Source organism: Hydra vulgaris, chromosome 12, assembly GCF_038396675.1.
Source record: "Hydra vulgaris chromosome 12, alternate assembly HydraT2T_AEP".
Classification (NCBI taxonomy): Eukaryota; Metazoa; Cnidaria; class Hydrozoa; order Anthoathecata; family Hydridae; genus Hydra; species Hydra vulgaris.
This window is the reverse complement of record NC_088931.1, coordinates 19,386,148-19,403,053: the sequence shown is the minus strand read 5'-3', so window position 1 is coordinate 19,403,053 and position 16,906 is coordinate 19,386,148. Positions and strand designations below refer to the sequence as shown.

At 30.5% G+C, this 16,906-nt stretch overlaps 1 protein-coding gene across 1 annotated transcript; it reads left to right on the top strand.

Annotated features, from left to right (window-relative positions):
* The first annotated feature begins 7,228 nt into the window (after nucleotides 1–7,228).
* LOC124807920 (uncharacterized) lies at nucleotides 7,229–10,387 on the top strand. Its single transcript, XM_065812453.1, has 5 exons — nucleotides 7,229–7,862; nucleotides 7,944–8,062; nucleotides 8,194–8,311; nucleotides 8,401–8,528; nucleotides 8,687–10,387. The coding sequence occupies exons 1-5, from the start codon at nucleotides 7,357–7,359 to the stop codon at nucleotides 10,297–10,299; spliced, it is 2,484 nt and encodes an 827-aa protein (XP_065668525.1). The 5' UTR covers nucleotides 7,229–7,356; the 3' UTR covers nucleotides 10,300–10,387.
* Nucleotides 10,388–16,906: the final 6,519 nt, after the last annotated feature.

The following is a 16,906-nucleotide window of genomic DNA, read 5'->3' as shown; positions in this document are numbered from 1 at the left end:
TGAGTTGGATTAGAATCAACTTTTAAAGATAAGAATAAAATCCAGCTAAATTCAATTCTTATATTCAATCGTTGATTCTAATCTAACTCTGTTACATAAAATAAAAGACAAGGAGAAAAAATTTATTTTTAATCTCTACATCATCAATAGTACTAGATTATTTATGGTTTCTTAAGACCATTTTGTAATGATGACCAACAAATAAATTACCATTGTAAAATGTCGCTACTCTATCTTATCATCAGGGATCTGAAAAGATCCCTCTCATAAGTTCCAATTTTAATCTTTTTGCCCAGTCTGACTGTCTAAAGTCAGACTGTCTTACATTTCTTCAATAATAACACAGGTCAACAAAAAAAAAGTTTATTTCTGGTGCCGAGCAAATAATTTGTTTTTTGTATAGCATTTCTCATTTTGATTTCAAATATGCAACTCTTTTTTTACCATCACGTCAAGTTGTAAAGATATTTAGGTTCAAATCTTAAGTATTTAGGGTAAAGTCCTTAATATTGTCGAAAAAAAAGTTATTCAAAAGAAGCGTATTTTCATAGAAATTTTAAAAATGTTATTCATTTGTAATAAAAATAAGTATTTTTTGTATTATTGCTAAATAACATTCTGTCGAATTTTTTTTAAGAGTCTTTAGCATTTTTTACATAATTTTTTTGTCAATAAATTTAAAGGAAAAATATTTATGTTTTCTAAAATCTCTATGAAAATACGCTTCTTTTGAGACCCAGGTTGACATACTTTTGAATAACTTTTTTTGTTGACAATATTAGGGACTTTACCCTAAATACTTAAGATTTGAACCTAAATATCTTTACAACTTGACCTGATGGTAAAAAAAGAGTTACATATTTGAAATCAAAATGAGAAATGCTATACAAAAAACAAATTGTTTGCTCGGCACCAGAAAAAACCTGTGACCTGTGTAATTTATGCAGTTTTGTGTTGGCATAAAGACACTTAGGTTTGTAAAACTAAGAAAGCTAGCAGCTGAACACTGGTATGCCATAACATCATCAATAAAATAAATAAAACGATTTAATTTTCTTTTTAGTTTAAAAACTGACGACTGAATTCTTTTAATGTGATAAGATCGTGAAGAAGTCCTTACGGTCTTATTACAGAGCACCGCGGAAGAGCATTTAATAGTTTACGCCTCCTTCCCAACCGATGTCGCAAAACTTGCCCAGAGGTGGGGTTTGAACCACGTTTCTGAAGCAAGTGCGCTATGGCTGTATATAACATACCTTATATAACATACGAATACAGAAAATATATTTATGATTAAGCAAAGTAAGATGTCATTCTAAAAGATTGTATGATGTTTAAATTAAGTAAAAATTACATTGATGTCTCAGGGGGTAACTTTTTTGATTTTCCTATCTTTATCTTCTTTTTACATTTTTATCTTTTTTTTTTACATGCTGATAAACTTTCAACTAGTTCATTTCTTGTTGGTGTGTCAGTCAATACTAGAGACATAGAACTTTTTTTTTCTGCACATTTTATCTTTGACACCCTCTCACCTGCTTTTGGAAATGGGCTAATTTCTTCTGCTGTCCAATGGTAGACGGAAGTGTTGGTTTGCTGTTTCTTGTCATTCATAACTTCAGATACAATTGATAGTGATGTGGGGATTATTTATGTTTACCGATCAGATATAATACTTAAATTGTAAAACTCATTTGCAGGGTCTGTCTATTGGATATATTAGTTAGACTGCCAGAAAACGTTTTTTGGGCCGGTTAAGAAGTACTGCCAGACAAACTAACTGATAAGATTAGTTTCTCCAACAGCATATGTCAAAAGATATTTGCTGGAATTGGCCAATCAGATACATAAGAACATAAAAATTCTACATCACTGAAAACATATGGATCATTCGAAAAAATGTCACCTGTTTTAAAACCATTTTGAATGTTTTGGGAAGTAAAGGCTCTCGCATAAGCTAATCCTAAATTTTTAGAAATGTCATATCCTATCCAGGGAGGAGGAGGAGGGGGGTTCCAGCAATTTTTGGTCTTCGAGATAACTAACTTCCAGACATGGAGCAAACTCCAAACATTTATATGTTTATATTTATGTCAAATAATGATGCTTTGCAAAAAATTGCGATGATTGAAGCCTGTGAACAAAAAAGCCCCAAAATATTCGCCCCCTGCCCCAAAGTTAAGAGCAACAAGTTGATGTAATATTTTTTGTACTATATTCGATTAGGCTTATATTCATCAATAAATTTTAAATTTTATAGTAAAGTATTTTAGCGTTCAACAATTATGACCATATAAAGTTTAAACCTCCCCGCAATTTGAGGGGGTTGCAAATTTTATATGATTATAATTTTTGAACGCTGAGAAATTATACTTTGAATTTTAAAATTTCTTAATGAATATAAGTCTAGTCGAAAATAGTACAAAAAAAATTTCATCAACTTGTTGCTCTCACGTTTAAGACAGGGGGGCGCATAGTTTAGGGCTTTTTTGTTCAGGCTCCAATAACCACAATTTTTTGCAAAGCATCTTTATTTGACATAAGTATAAACAAAGAAATGTTTAGAGTTTGCTCCTTGTCCGGAAGTTAGATATCTTGAAGACCAAAAAATGCTGGATCCGCCCCTGATCTTATTATGAGAGTATTTGGAGGTTTCTTTAACCATGAGTCACGCGCTGAACTGTAAAACTTTTTTAATGGCCCAAATACTAATCTGTCAATACTAATTCAGCCATAAAATTCAAAAGCGTTTGAATTTTATGGCTGAAATGGGGTAGAAATACCAAGAGCACAACATTACTTTTCTTAGCATTATCCATCAATTTAATCAATGTATGGCTTTTGTGGTTGTCCATTATTAAAAATAATGGATGATCCATGCTAAGATATGCATACTTCACAAATAAATCAAACCATTTCAAAAAAAGTTCTGTATTTATCCATCCACTAGGATTAGCATTACCTTTGGTACCTGTTGTTGCACCTTTAAGCATGTGACAATTTTATACTTCATGCACGGATAAAATATTTCGATTGTCTCATTAATATTTTTATACAAGATACCAATCAAAAATTGGCGTGTAAAAGGAAACGCAGTTAAATACCTTTTTAAGAAAAAAAAATATATATACATTGCAAATTCCAGAAAAAAAATGGAACTAATTTTTGGCTATTCAAAATGTGGTGTATCAGGCAAAGCAACCACTATTAGTTTGGAAGTTAAGAGAAAATAAAGAATAGAGTCAAAGAGCAACGAAACGGTTGAGAGAAAGAAGAAGAGAGAGTTCCAAAGCACTAAAGTGCGGTAAAAAATTAGATGAATAAATGCTTTTCGGGAATGAAAGGAAAGATGTAGTAAAAGGATGCTGAAAAAGAGTTCAGTAAAAGGATACAGTAAAAGGATGAAAAAGGATGCAGTAAAAGGATGCTGAAAAAAGATGTAGTAAAAGGATGCAGTAAAAGGATGCATCCTTTTACTACACCTTTTTATCCTAACAAAGGGCAGATGAATGAATAAAAAAGAATAAATGAATAATAAATAAAAGATTTATTTAGTATTCATTTATTTATTTTATTCATTCATCTGTCCTTTGTTCTTAATTATCGTTTCAATACGTTTTGGCATGCTTTCAGAGAGTTTTTGAAAGTATTGTAAAGGCATGTCCTTTTGAATCCAAACTCTTTTTATTTCCGTTATTAGTTCTTGAACCGAAGTGCATCACGACAGACGACATTTTGATTCCATTTCCTTCTTAAACTTTTTTTATTGGGTTGAAATCTCGACTGTTGCTGGGTCACTGCAAAACTTTAATTCCATTTTTCAACAAACACACTATTGGTTGTTTTGATGTATTGCAACGTACGCTATATTTACGTAAAGAAAGTTGATTGATAAATTTCGAAAGGACACAGAATTTTTTGTTCTTTAATATCTTATATAGCGCTCAGAATTCATTATTTGATTTTATAGGAGGAAAGTAACAATTACTTGCGAGCAAAATATTTGTGCTAGCTGTAGTTAAAAATTATTTATTGCAAATAAATTTATTATTCTATTCTTAATTATAAATTTATTATTGTGTATAAAATTTGAACTAAACTTTATATCAACTTAATCAATGCTCAATGTTGGCAACGTATTTAAAAATTTGGAATAAAATCTAAAACTTGAAAAAATTAGTTTTACAATGTGTAAATGGCTGTGTCATCGACAGGCCCTTAGAAAGGGGGTACAGCCGGTGCGCCCCATCAGATAAATAACACTTCAGTTTTAAGTAATTTTTTGAAGCAATGCATTTTTTGTTAATGTCATCACCTAGCCACATTTTTGATTATTTTTTGATAAATGGTGGATGATAACTAATTGTAACACTACTTGCATGCCTTTGTAATGTACTTTTGTGTCACCTTATTGTATATATTTGTGAAAACCAGGATGTTACAATAGTCGTTATTGTTTGTGAGCATTTAAATAAATAATTTAAATTCATTATTTAATTAAAATAAAACAAAAAACTTAAATAAATATAATTATGAGTTTTTTAAAGGTGTTCGACGTTTTTTGTTGCACGTAATTTACATAAAAGATACAATTGCCAACGAAACAAGATATCTTTTATTAGATGACAGCATTGACAACGAAAGAAAAGAAATACAGAGACATCTGCGATTGTATGACGGCATTGATAATTTAATAGTATATATATATATATATATATATATATATATATATATATATATATATATATATATATATATGCACACATAGTACCGCAGGAAGGTCAAGAGAGTTGGGGGGGGCCGAAATAGAAATTAGGGAGGGGGGCCTAAGGCAGTCAGAGTCAGAATTTGAATGGAAAAAGCAAAAACTTTGTAATTTGTAATAATATTTAATGCTGTTTTATATTATAATAATAAAACAAAACTCATAATTGTAAATTAGGTTTCGTTTGTGATTTTTGAACCAGACCGGTTTTTATTCGAATGGTAAGCGAATTTGCAGATAAAATCTGATTTAAATAATGCATCTTGATAAGGAATGGATTGTTTAAAAATATTTTTGTTAGAAGAATTGATTGAAAATTTTTGTCCGATAGTTTGAGAAAGACTTTTTAGTATGCTTGGAGGGTGGTTAGAGTCAGCATGTTTATAACAAATGGAATTACCAGGCTTGCAGTAAGGTTGGAAAGAACTATCATTAAAATTTAAGTCCAGATAATTAACAACTTTAAAATTACAGCTGATGGATATAGGAAGATCATTATTTTTAAAAATTTTCACAAGGTGTTTTTAAAATTTTTCCGTTTGTTGGCCAATCCGGTTCTTAAACACTGTTAGACCATCATCTCTTTACAATCCAAATTTATCTTTTGTTGTAAGGGGTCGTCCATAAATTACGTCACGCAATTTTTAACCATTTTTTAACCTCCCACCCTCGTCACAAAATCGTAACACTTTAGTAGCAAGTTTTGTATGAGTCGTCACAAAACCACAAACCCCCTCCCCTATAAAGCATGACGTAATTTGTAGACAACCCCTAAGAATGCAATAATTGAAACAATATAAATATTCTAACTAACTCACAAACTTCTGCACCATCAAAGGCTCTTATGGTGACATCAAATAAACCTCCACTTTTTTTAATCCAGGCTTCACCATTGTTAAAATGATTTCCTGGCATGATGTATTAATTTTTTTTTTCATCTTGTTTTATAATTAAGAATTTTTCAGCAAAGACTGTAACGTTGTTCACTAAATTTTCATTAATTGAAGGATATTAATCAGTTTTTTAGAAAATCAAGAATTTGTTGAGATGTTTTTCTTTATTACTTTGAAACCAATCTACAACGTTCTGTAAGTTTTGCCATTGATTGGTGCAAACTTTTTTTCTCAGATCACTATTTATTTTTGATAGAATAACTTTAGAAACTCTTCCTACTTCGTTTTTTGCAGGATTTAATAGCCGAACTGTAGTGTTGCCTAAAAAATTATCCTTGTGGTCTTTAAGAGTGATAAAACAATTGGAGGTGCCATTTAATTTAATACAGTTGAAAACATCATGATCAGTTAAAAGTTGTTTACTTTCAATATTTATTTGATCTTTCAAATTTTGGTCAGCCTTTTTGCATGAAGATGTATCATCGTTATTAAGGAGGTGGTTATACTTTTCTTTAAAAGTCTGTACATATTGGAGGTTTTGTCAGCTTGAGTTAAAGTTTTATGTGATTTGTGCAAAGATTTTATCTTTGCGCAAATCACATAAAACTTTTTATTATTTTTTATATCGCTAGAAAGCTTTTCTTGAAACTTGTTGTTTACTTTTCGAAATTTATTACTTTTAACTAGATTAATGAAATCATTTTCAAACATAGCCATTTCTTTTATATGTGGAGGACATTTTGCAGATTTAATGTCATAGTTTTCGGGGTTGGATGAACTGGATTCGTCAGAAAGTTTATTAAGTAAGAATAAAGCTTTCCCCTCATTCTTTTTATGAGTGCTTCAGCCTTCTCTAGTAACTGTAATAAAAATTATTTTTTCGATGGAATATTTTTGACTGAGTAATTAAAGTTTATTTTCTCCATTGTGCGGACGACTTGGAGTAGAGTGCTTAGCTAATTGGAGCGTATATAATGATATATTTTAAATATATATATATAGATAATTATAGCATATATATAATTATTTGAAGAATTTGTTTAGATAACTAACTAATTCAAAAAGATAGAACAATTACATGAGCTCATTAAAATTAGTTATTTTATTTTATTGTGTTTATACAATAATTAAAAAAGTAGTACGTTGGGTAATGTAATTAGATAAGGATCTCATTTCTAAACAAACAAAATATCGCAATAGTTTATCCTTAAATGAAATTACGAACTATATTAAAAATTGCTTTAAATAAAACCCTTCATTGTTTCTGAATCACAACCGGAATAGGATTATTTTTTTACGCAAACATTGAATCGCAGAAACTTGAAACTATTGTTTATACAGATTTGAATTAGTAAAGTTTTTGTAGTACTCGGTCTAATTTAAGTCCACTCGAAATGATTTTTACAACCATTTATTTTTTATTTTGTAGCGCATATTATCGATTTACGTAATTTTAAAATGATATTATTGCGTGCATTAACGTTTATAAGCTATTTTTTTATATAAAACTTATATAAAACTTTCTGGAGTTATACTTTGAATATTATAAAGTTGATTCTTTCATTAAAAGATTTTATTTAAATTAGAAAAAAGTCTAAAAAAAAAGAAAAAAAGGAAGAAAGCGTTTTTTAAAGATTGCGAGATCGATACTAGTTGCATTAACTGTACATAATAGGCAGCTGTTAAGGAAAAACAATAATGGGTAATACACTGCATGCTGGGATCTTATGTCCAAACTGTAAATCAGAGAAATTATATCCGTTGCGTCAATCTATAGAAGAAATTACCAATCACATTAAAAATTGCTATAAAATAAAATGCCCACATTGCTCTCAAGCAACTACTGGGTTTATCACAGGAAAAGAATTAGCTGAGCACATACAGCGCCATCACAATACTAAAGTTTTATGCTGTCCAGTATGCAACTTATTAGTAAAAAACGAAGAGTGTCTGATTGAACATTTTTTAGAAGTTCATCAAACTAAAATAACATGTCCAATATGTAGCAAAAATATGACAGACGAAACTGATTTTATTGAACATTTGGAAGCTAGTCATTCCAGAATGTTTGAGAAATGTAGTTCTGATGAAAATACTTTAAATGATAAATTTGAAAGAAGGAAAAAAGAAATAATGGCTGGCGATAGAGTACTCGTATTATCTGAAAAACTAAAGTGGGAATACTTTCCTGCAATTGTGAAAAGGTATTGTTTAACTTATATACATGTTCAAAAAAGGGGTTTATTTGAAAGGGATTAGTAACTATTACCCACAATTACTAATAGGTTAAATGAAGATTCTCTTACGTTTGAAATAAATGGGTATGATAACGAATCTGAAAGAACGCTGGATTATTTTAATCTGATAGAAGATAAATCTCCTTCAGAAACAGAGATTGGCATAGGTATTGCTATGCTTCACAAAAAATAAAAAGTTGGTAACAATGATGATGATGATGATGATGATGATGGTGATGATGATGATGATGATGATGATGATGATGATAATGATGATAATTGTTATAACTTTATTTAGGTAGCTCGATTTTGTTTGCTCAAGGAGTATATCAAGATTCAAAAACTGGAAATGAAGTTCAAAGATGGCATGAAGGATCTATAACAAATATTTGCACATTTGCTGATGGTAGCAAAAGGTTTTAAATACTTCATTAACACTATTTGTAGCAATATTCTTCTTTTTTCATTTTTATCTTATAACTAACTATAAGTATTTTCTCTTAAGTTACGAAGGTCATCATACAAAATCAGAAAAAGATGGCAAATGCATAGATTATTTGGAATATTCTCCATTATTTACAAATTTATCTATAAATGAACTTCGGATAAGACAAAATGTATTTGAAATGATTGGTAACTGTTTAATCAACCCTAAGCTTTAAATTAATTTTTATTGTTTCCTTATTTTGTTCTTTGATATTATTTTTAGTTTATAATTTACAATTATAAACTTAGTTTTATGTCTTTTTTAGCTATATTTAGTTTTTTATAATTTTGTATTTCATTTTTAGACAGAGATAATTCACCGACTACTGAAAATGAAGTTTTTAAAAATGAAATAGCTTTAACGGATATTTTCTTTTCATATAATATTATTGATAGCTACACTGCTTATAAAAATGGAGAATTAGAAAACTTAACTGTACCTGAAACCTACATTACAAATTACTCAAACATGTGCGACCCTTATGAAATAAAGTCAATCCTGATTCAAGCAGGTTACAATGTAATTGATTACACGGGTGTCAAAAAATTTGACTTTAAAAACGTGTCAAGCTCAATTCAAAAATCAAAGGTATTCATAGCATGTATCAGTGATGCATATGTCAAGGACGAAAGTTGCAAAATGCAGTTTGAATTTGCAAAAACCAAATTGCATAAGCCAGTGGTTCCACTCGTGGTAGGTGATGGTTCATTTTCATGGGTTATGAGTGTAATTGGAATGCTAATAGCTGGAGAATTGTTTATTCATTTTAAAGAAAAAGCCACACAAAATGAAAAGTGCAGTGAACTGTTAACAACTCTGAGTAATTTGATTAAAACAAACAAGAATCTTGAGAAAAATATTGACGAGCCTATTGACGTATTTATTTCCTATTGCTGGAAGAATTCTTATAAAGCCGAAGAAATAAAACAAATAGAACAATCAAATGGAAGTAAATTTGCTGACCCCCGTTTGCTTAAAGAAATGATAAAACAATTAGGTTATAAAGTTTGGATTGACATTGAACAACTTTCGACGGCTAATGCTGACTCAGGTCTTTTTGGTCAAATAACGGATGGCATAAAATCGGCGAAGGTAGTCATTCCATGCATAAGTGATGATTACTCTAAAAGTGCAAATTGCAGAATGGAATTTCAGTTTGCTTTAAAGTCTCTCAATAAAACTATTATTCCAGTTGTTGTTGGAAAAGGAAATGATTGGAAACTATCAGTAGTGGGGGCTTTATTGAGTTCGTATGATAGTCAAATAATTAATATGCAAGATGTTTACGATCATAAAAAGTTAAACAAAGTTTTTAAAAAGATCAAATCTGAACTGAGGCATAAGATTTCTCAAAAGTCATCTTATGATATGATGAAATTTTTGTCACCTATTTCATTAAAACGAGAAATTTTTAACACTTTTTGGAAAAAATCTAGCGTCTCAAGGACTCCAAAAGTTGGTGACCGTGTTATTTGTCATCATGTTAAATGGGCATATTGTATGGCAAAAGTTGTAAGCTACAATAATTTAACAATGAAATACACTGTAGATTGGGAAGATGGGGATTTTAAAAGATGTGAAGTGTTGTTTAACGAAGTAGCTTTAGATGTTGCACCTGAAATTACAGACATTGGCGTAGGATCAACTGTTATTTTTCCACAAGGGTTTTACACTAAAGGTAATGTTATTGGAGTTAATAGATATCATGAAGGTGAAATAACATCAGTAAATGTAATAGGAAACACGGTGTACTTAAACGGTCATCATTCTAAAGGTGAAGATAATGGCAAATGGATAAACTATGACGAGTATAATCACAACTTTAATGATTTGCCCTTAACGTGCATTCGACTACCTCCAACTGCATTAGAAACAATGTATGTTGGAGCATTGCATATAATTAGTAGTTCTATTTAAAATAAATAAATGGTTTTTTATAAAGTACTAGAAAATTTTATATTTGTAAATATAAAAATATAATAAATAAATATATTTAACAAATGTTTTTTTTTTGTAATTTTTAACTTTAATATTTCAAAGAAAAATACAAACGTCGCAATTATAAATTATTTTTAACATTTTTCATTGACTAAGATTCGTAAAGGTATTTGTTTAAATTTTATAAAGTTAGAAATTTGCCAATATATTATATTTTTTTAAATTTAATAGTTGTTTATAATATATTATAAATCATAATTTAATTTAAATATATTACTTGATGTGGTACTATACTAAATTTTTGAATATTTAGTTATATAAAGTTAACAGTGCCAATATTAGCAACATTTATTTGCTGTCACTTAGTTTTCTAGTGACATTTAATATGGTAAAATCTAATTAAATTTATTTAATTATTTTTCTTATAAAAGACATCATTAGAAAACTAAATAAAATTAAAACAGTAAAAAATTTAAAAAAATACAGGTAAGCACAATCGATGATAGCTTGTTACGTGTGTGTAAAAAAAGTGTTCAGTATGTCCTTTTAGGTGTGTTTTACACTTGGGTGTGTCATACACTAGGGTGTATCACAATACTTTTTTCTTCCGGTTTAAAAACACCGTGTTCTAAAAGGTTTCATATAAACATAATTCGACTAAAAAAATTATACAACTATAATCACAAGAATAAATAGTCTTGAAACAAACAAAAGCAATTTTTTTTTTTTTTTTTTTTTTTAAACATCTTCGCTTCCAACAAGGCTGCAAGCAGCCACAAATTAAAGTCGGAAGTTACTGGAAGAGAAAAGATGAAGATTGTAGAGCAAGATAACGATTGACGGACGATTTAAAAGATTGCAAATTATATGAATCAGGAAAGCAAGATGAAGGAAGCGAATTCCAAAGAACTGATGTTCGAGGAAAAAAACTAGACAAATAAGCGTTTTTGGAGCACTTAGGAACAGTCACAGAAAAAGGATGACACTTAATTGAATGACGAGTAACACGAAAATGAAGTTTAGTAGATGGCACAAGAGACGCTAGCTCTTTAGAGCAGTGCCCATTATAGTATTTGTAGAAAAGAGAAAGAGAAGCAACATTACGACGATGTGATAATGGTTGAAGGTTGGCTGCAAGAGCAGGTCCAACTATGTTTACAATGCGTTTTTGCACCTTGTCTAAAAGAGAAAGGGCATCATTAGAAGATCTGCCCCAGATATGGCAACACTATTCCATACAAGGCCGGATTTGAGATTTATAGAGATAGAGAATAGAATCCAGAGTAAGAAAGTGGTGAGCTCGATAAAGAGATGCAACCTTGGCAGATGCTAATTTTGCAATCGATTTGATATATGGTTTCCAAGAAAGATTGGAAGTAAGAGTTAATCCTAGAAGATGAAGAGTAGGTGACTCATCGAGTACATCACCGTTCATAAATATAGGAAGATCTAAATTATTGCGATAACGATTGGCTGAAAAAAATTGAGTTTTATCTGAATTAAAGTTCACCAGCCACTGTGAGCCCCATGCTGTAGCAGAAGTGAGATCCTTTTCAAGCTCAAATGCCCCCTCCAAGCAATCAGAGGGTGTTGGTTTGTTATCACGACAAGAATAAATGGTAGTATCATCAGCAAACAATGCCACCTTAGATGTGAGAATATCTGGAAGATCGTTAATGTAAATTAAAAAGAGTATAGGGCCAAGGATAGAACCTTGAGGAACCCCTGAAGTTACAGAATAAGAAGAAGAGTGTTGTCCATCGAGGACAACTTTTATGCTACGATTGGAAAGGAAGGATTCAATGATCTTAAAGATGTTGCCGGATACACCATAAGAAGAAAGCTTATGGAGAAGACCAGCATGCCAAACTTTATCAAACGCTTTTGAAATGTCTAGAGCGATGGCCTTAATTTCTCCACCTTTATCTAATGCATGATAAAACCTGTCAGTTATTACTGTTAGCAAATCAGCTGTAGAACGAGAAGATCGAAATCCATATTGATGGTTAGAAAGTAAGTTATTAGATTCAAGATGAGAAATTAAGTGTTTGTTAATGAAAGATTCAAAAACCTTGCTTATGATAGGAAGAAGACTTATGGGACGGTAGTTAGACGAATCAGATCGCTCCCCAGAATTTTTGAAGATAGGGATAACAGATGCGGCTTTCCAGCAGGCTGGAAAACAAGACTCTGATAAGCACCTGTTGAATAGTTTGAGAGTATAGACGACAGCTCCGGAGAACACTTCTGCAAGACAATAACAGGTATGTTGTCTGGGCCACAAGCTGTAGAAGAGTCTAGGCAGGAAATCACTTTAGATACAGATGCTGGAGTGATATGAATGTCAAGCAATGGATCAACCTGTTTGTTGGCAATATCAGGTAGAACGCAATTAGTGGAATCAAGAGATGATATTGATGAAAAGTTTTTAGCAAACAGTTCGGCTTTGTCTTTAGTTGAGGTGACAAAGTCTGAACCATACAAGAGAGGTGGAATTATAGATTTGCCCTTATTATTGATATTATTGAAGATTCTCCAGAAGTCACGAGAGCCTAATTTTTGAGATGAGATAGGAGATTTCATGACCTGAGAATAGCGGGTTTTGGCGTTAGACAAATCTTTTTTACAGTTGTTTCTAGCAGTAATAAACAGACGTCTGGAAGTAACGGTTTCGATTGGCAATTGCAGCAGCACAGTGTGAGGAAAACCATGGAGGAGAGTGAGGCTTGACCTGGAATCGTCGAGAGGGAATAAAAGATTCCATGCCAGCCTGAATCCACGAAGTTATGTAAGAAGCACATTTGTCGACAGGAAGTTGAAAGATTTCTACCCAAGGGCCATCACGAAGAAAATCACGGAAAGAATCCCATTCAGCTTTACTGTAGTTATAAGAGGTTCGATAATAGGGGTATTCAGGTGATGAAGAAGAATGAGATATTAGTTTTAAAGAGATCAAACTGTGATCAGAAGCACCTAAGGGTGAATGTGGAGAAACTGAGCACTGACTAGGATCAGAAACAAGACATAAGTCGAGTAGAGAAGGTAAATGATTAGGGTTGTCAGGAAAGCGAGTTTGAAAGTTGACTATTTGAGTTAGGGATTGAGAAAGGCAAAAGTTGTGGGCTTTAATGCCTGCAGAGTCACTGACACTAGAGCCAAGCCATTCAGAGAGGTGAGCATTAAAGTCACCGACAACAACTATATTAGCTGATGGATAAAGAGAGAGGGCTTGGTCAATATGATCAGAAATAACATCAAAAAGAGTGCAGTCTTGAGATGAATGAGAGCGATATAGAACAAAGAGAAAGGCGATAGAGTGAAGTGGTGCTAAACGAAAGCACACGAAAGAATAGTCTGTGGATTCAAACCTAGTTTCACGACAAATGGGTGAATTCTTACGAATGTAAATGCCCAGGCCAAGCATATGACTATTGGAATCTTTACGAATCTTTACTTTATTCATGATATAGTTTAGAAAATTAATCCTGCTCATTCTTCATAAAATTGTTTTTTTTTTTTTGAAGCGAACAGACGCGTTTTAAAGTTATTATATTAGCAAAAAATTTTACTTCAGCACAATTAAAAGAAATACTCGAAATTCACGAAAATACCATTGTAAAAATTTTTAATGATCGAATTGAGAAACTAGAAAATAAAGTAATCAACTTGAATAAAGAAAACATGATATTGAAAAACGAGCTATCAGAGTTAAACAAAGCTGTCGAGTTTGTAAGTAAAAACTACGATAAGATTTACGTTGAACTAACCGACTTAAAAAATTTAGAATCTAAAAAATCTACAGATATAAGTAGAAGTATTAAAGATGAAAATAATAACATAAAAGAAAAAATAGCGGAGCTAGAGGACAGAAGTCGAAGAAATAACTTGAGGTTTGTTGGAATCGAAGAGAGCGAAAATGAAACTTGGGAGGAAAGCAAGGAAAAAGTTAGAGAAATACTCAGAAATAAACTTAAAATTCAAGAACACTTTGTAATTTTTAATTTAATTATATATTTCGTCGTCAATAGTATTTACAATAACAATGTTCATGAATAAAAAACAATATATGACAGGGGCAAAAAGAAGATTATAGTTGCCTTATCACTAAGCCCCGTAATAAATATACCGTAAATTACAATGCTAATAAAAACCGTAAAAGTTACATATGCTATAAATTTTTTTTTATTAACGCTTAAGTTTACTTTACTTACAATAAAGAAGAAAAAACAAACAAACAAAAAAAAAAAAAAAAAAAAATTAACAGAAACAAGACTAGAGACAAGATTATTTATCATATTTATGTATTAGAATAGACAATCTTAGTAATAAACAATTATTAATACTAAATCATTAACAATAGTACTCTCATTTTAAACACTTCAGAAGAAATTTAGTTCATTATCGTTTAGTAAAAGATTTTGCTTAAGTTTAGTTTTAAATTGATTAAGCGAAGAAAGTGGTTTAAGATCATTATTTAAAAGTGTATTCCAGAGTTTAGGTCCTCGGTTTGTGATTGAGTATTTAGTGGCAGAATAGTAGGTTTTGGATTGAGTATAGTTATTATTTGAAAATCTTGTGCTGTATATGTGATTTATTTTTTTAAATAAAGAGTTGAATAAATATGGTGCCATTTTTTTATCAAGTTTAAACATAAATATAAGAACATGATAGAGATTTAAATTATAAACATTTAGAATATTAAGTTTACTAAAAAGTATTTTTGAATGAGAGAAGCGATTTTCATTTGTAATAATCCTAATGGCGTGTTTTTGTTTACATAGAAGTTTACTTAGCTTTGTAACATTGGTGCTGCACTAAGCAATGTTAGCATAGTTTAGGTAACAGTGTATAAATGAAAAGTATATGTATTTAAGACAAGATTGGTTTAAGACCTGTTTAGCTTTATACAGTATACCAATATTTTTAGAAACCTTATTCTCAACAACACTTATATGTTCTCTCCATGTAACATTTTCATCGAGTATTACGCCCAAAAACTTTGACGATATTTCCCTTTTTATTATATTTTTATCAATAAAAAGATTTGGAAGTTTAAGTGGAATATTTTCTTTTTATGAACACGATGGAATAATGTGTATTTAGTTTTAGTAATGTATAAAGATAATTTATTGGCTTTAAACCATTGGGTTAGGTTATCAAGTTCTTTGTTAACTGTTAAAAATAAAATATTAATGTCTTCATGAGAATAAAACAAATTCGTATCATCGGCGAATAAAGTTGTGTTTAAAATATTAGAAAATTTATATAAGTCATTGACATAAATTAGAAACAAAAGGGGCCCTAGAACTGATCCCTGGGGAACACCGCATGTAATAATCATATTATCCGTTTTACCACCATCGTAAGAAATATATTGCTTCCTATTAGACAAGTAACTTTTAAACCAAGCCAAGTTAGAATTTTTGATGCCATAGAACTCGAGTTTGGACAAAAGAATTAAATGATCGGCAGTATCAAAGGCTTTACTTAGATCTATGAAAACACCTAAAGTATATTTTTTTTCATTGAAACCTTGAAATATATCGTGGACAAGATGTAAGATTGCGTGATCAGTAGAATGACCAGATTTAAAACCAAATTGTTTATTGTACAAAATATTATTTTGGATTAAGAAAGAATAGAGTCTATTATACATAATTCGTTCAAGAACTTTTGAAATACATGTAAGAACAGAGATCGGCCTATAATTAGTAACGTCACTAGGATCGCCTGATTTGAAAATAGGGACCACCCTAGCAATTTTTATTTTTTCTGGAAAAACTCCCTCTTTTAAAGATAAGTTAAAGATACACAAAAGCGGGATTGTAATCAGTTTTATTGAATTTATAATGATGGTACCACTTATATTGTCGACGCCTATACTTTTTTTTTTGCTTAATCGAAGAGACTGCGCATAGTAATTCTTCTTCAGTTAGATTATCATTAGGCATAATATTAGTTTTATTAGAGACTAAGTGTGCATCAAAGTTGATCTTAGAGGATTCAATTTTTGATGCTAAAGACGGACCAATATTAATAAAAAATTTATTAAATGCTTCAGCCACTAATTCTTTTTCTATAACATAGTTGTCTTTGAATTTAAGAATTTTCGGAAAATTATTTCTCTCTGGATTATTTTTACCAATAACTTCGTTAATTATGCGCCAAGTACCTTGAGGATCATTTGAATGCTTTTTTAGTTGATCTGAATAGTAGTTTTTTTTGATCTTTTTATAATTGACTCAAAGAGTCGTTTGTAGTTTTTATAATTGCTTTCATTACGTAGGGTTTTTTTCAAGAAATTTATTATATAATCTTTGTTTTATTTTAGAAGATTTAAGGATACCCTTAGTTATCCAAGGATTTGATAACGTTTTTGATTTAACTAATTTTGTAATTTCAGGAAATGCTTTGTTATAATATTTATAATATTCTGATATAAATGTATCAGCGTTTAGATTCAATAACAAGTCATCCCATTTAACACTTGATAAAAGGTCATGAAAATGGTTAACTGAAGAGTCGTTTATTATTCTTGTTTTTATTTTTTTATTTTTTTGGCAGTCACTTTTATTATATTTTTGAA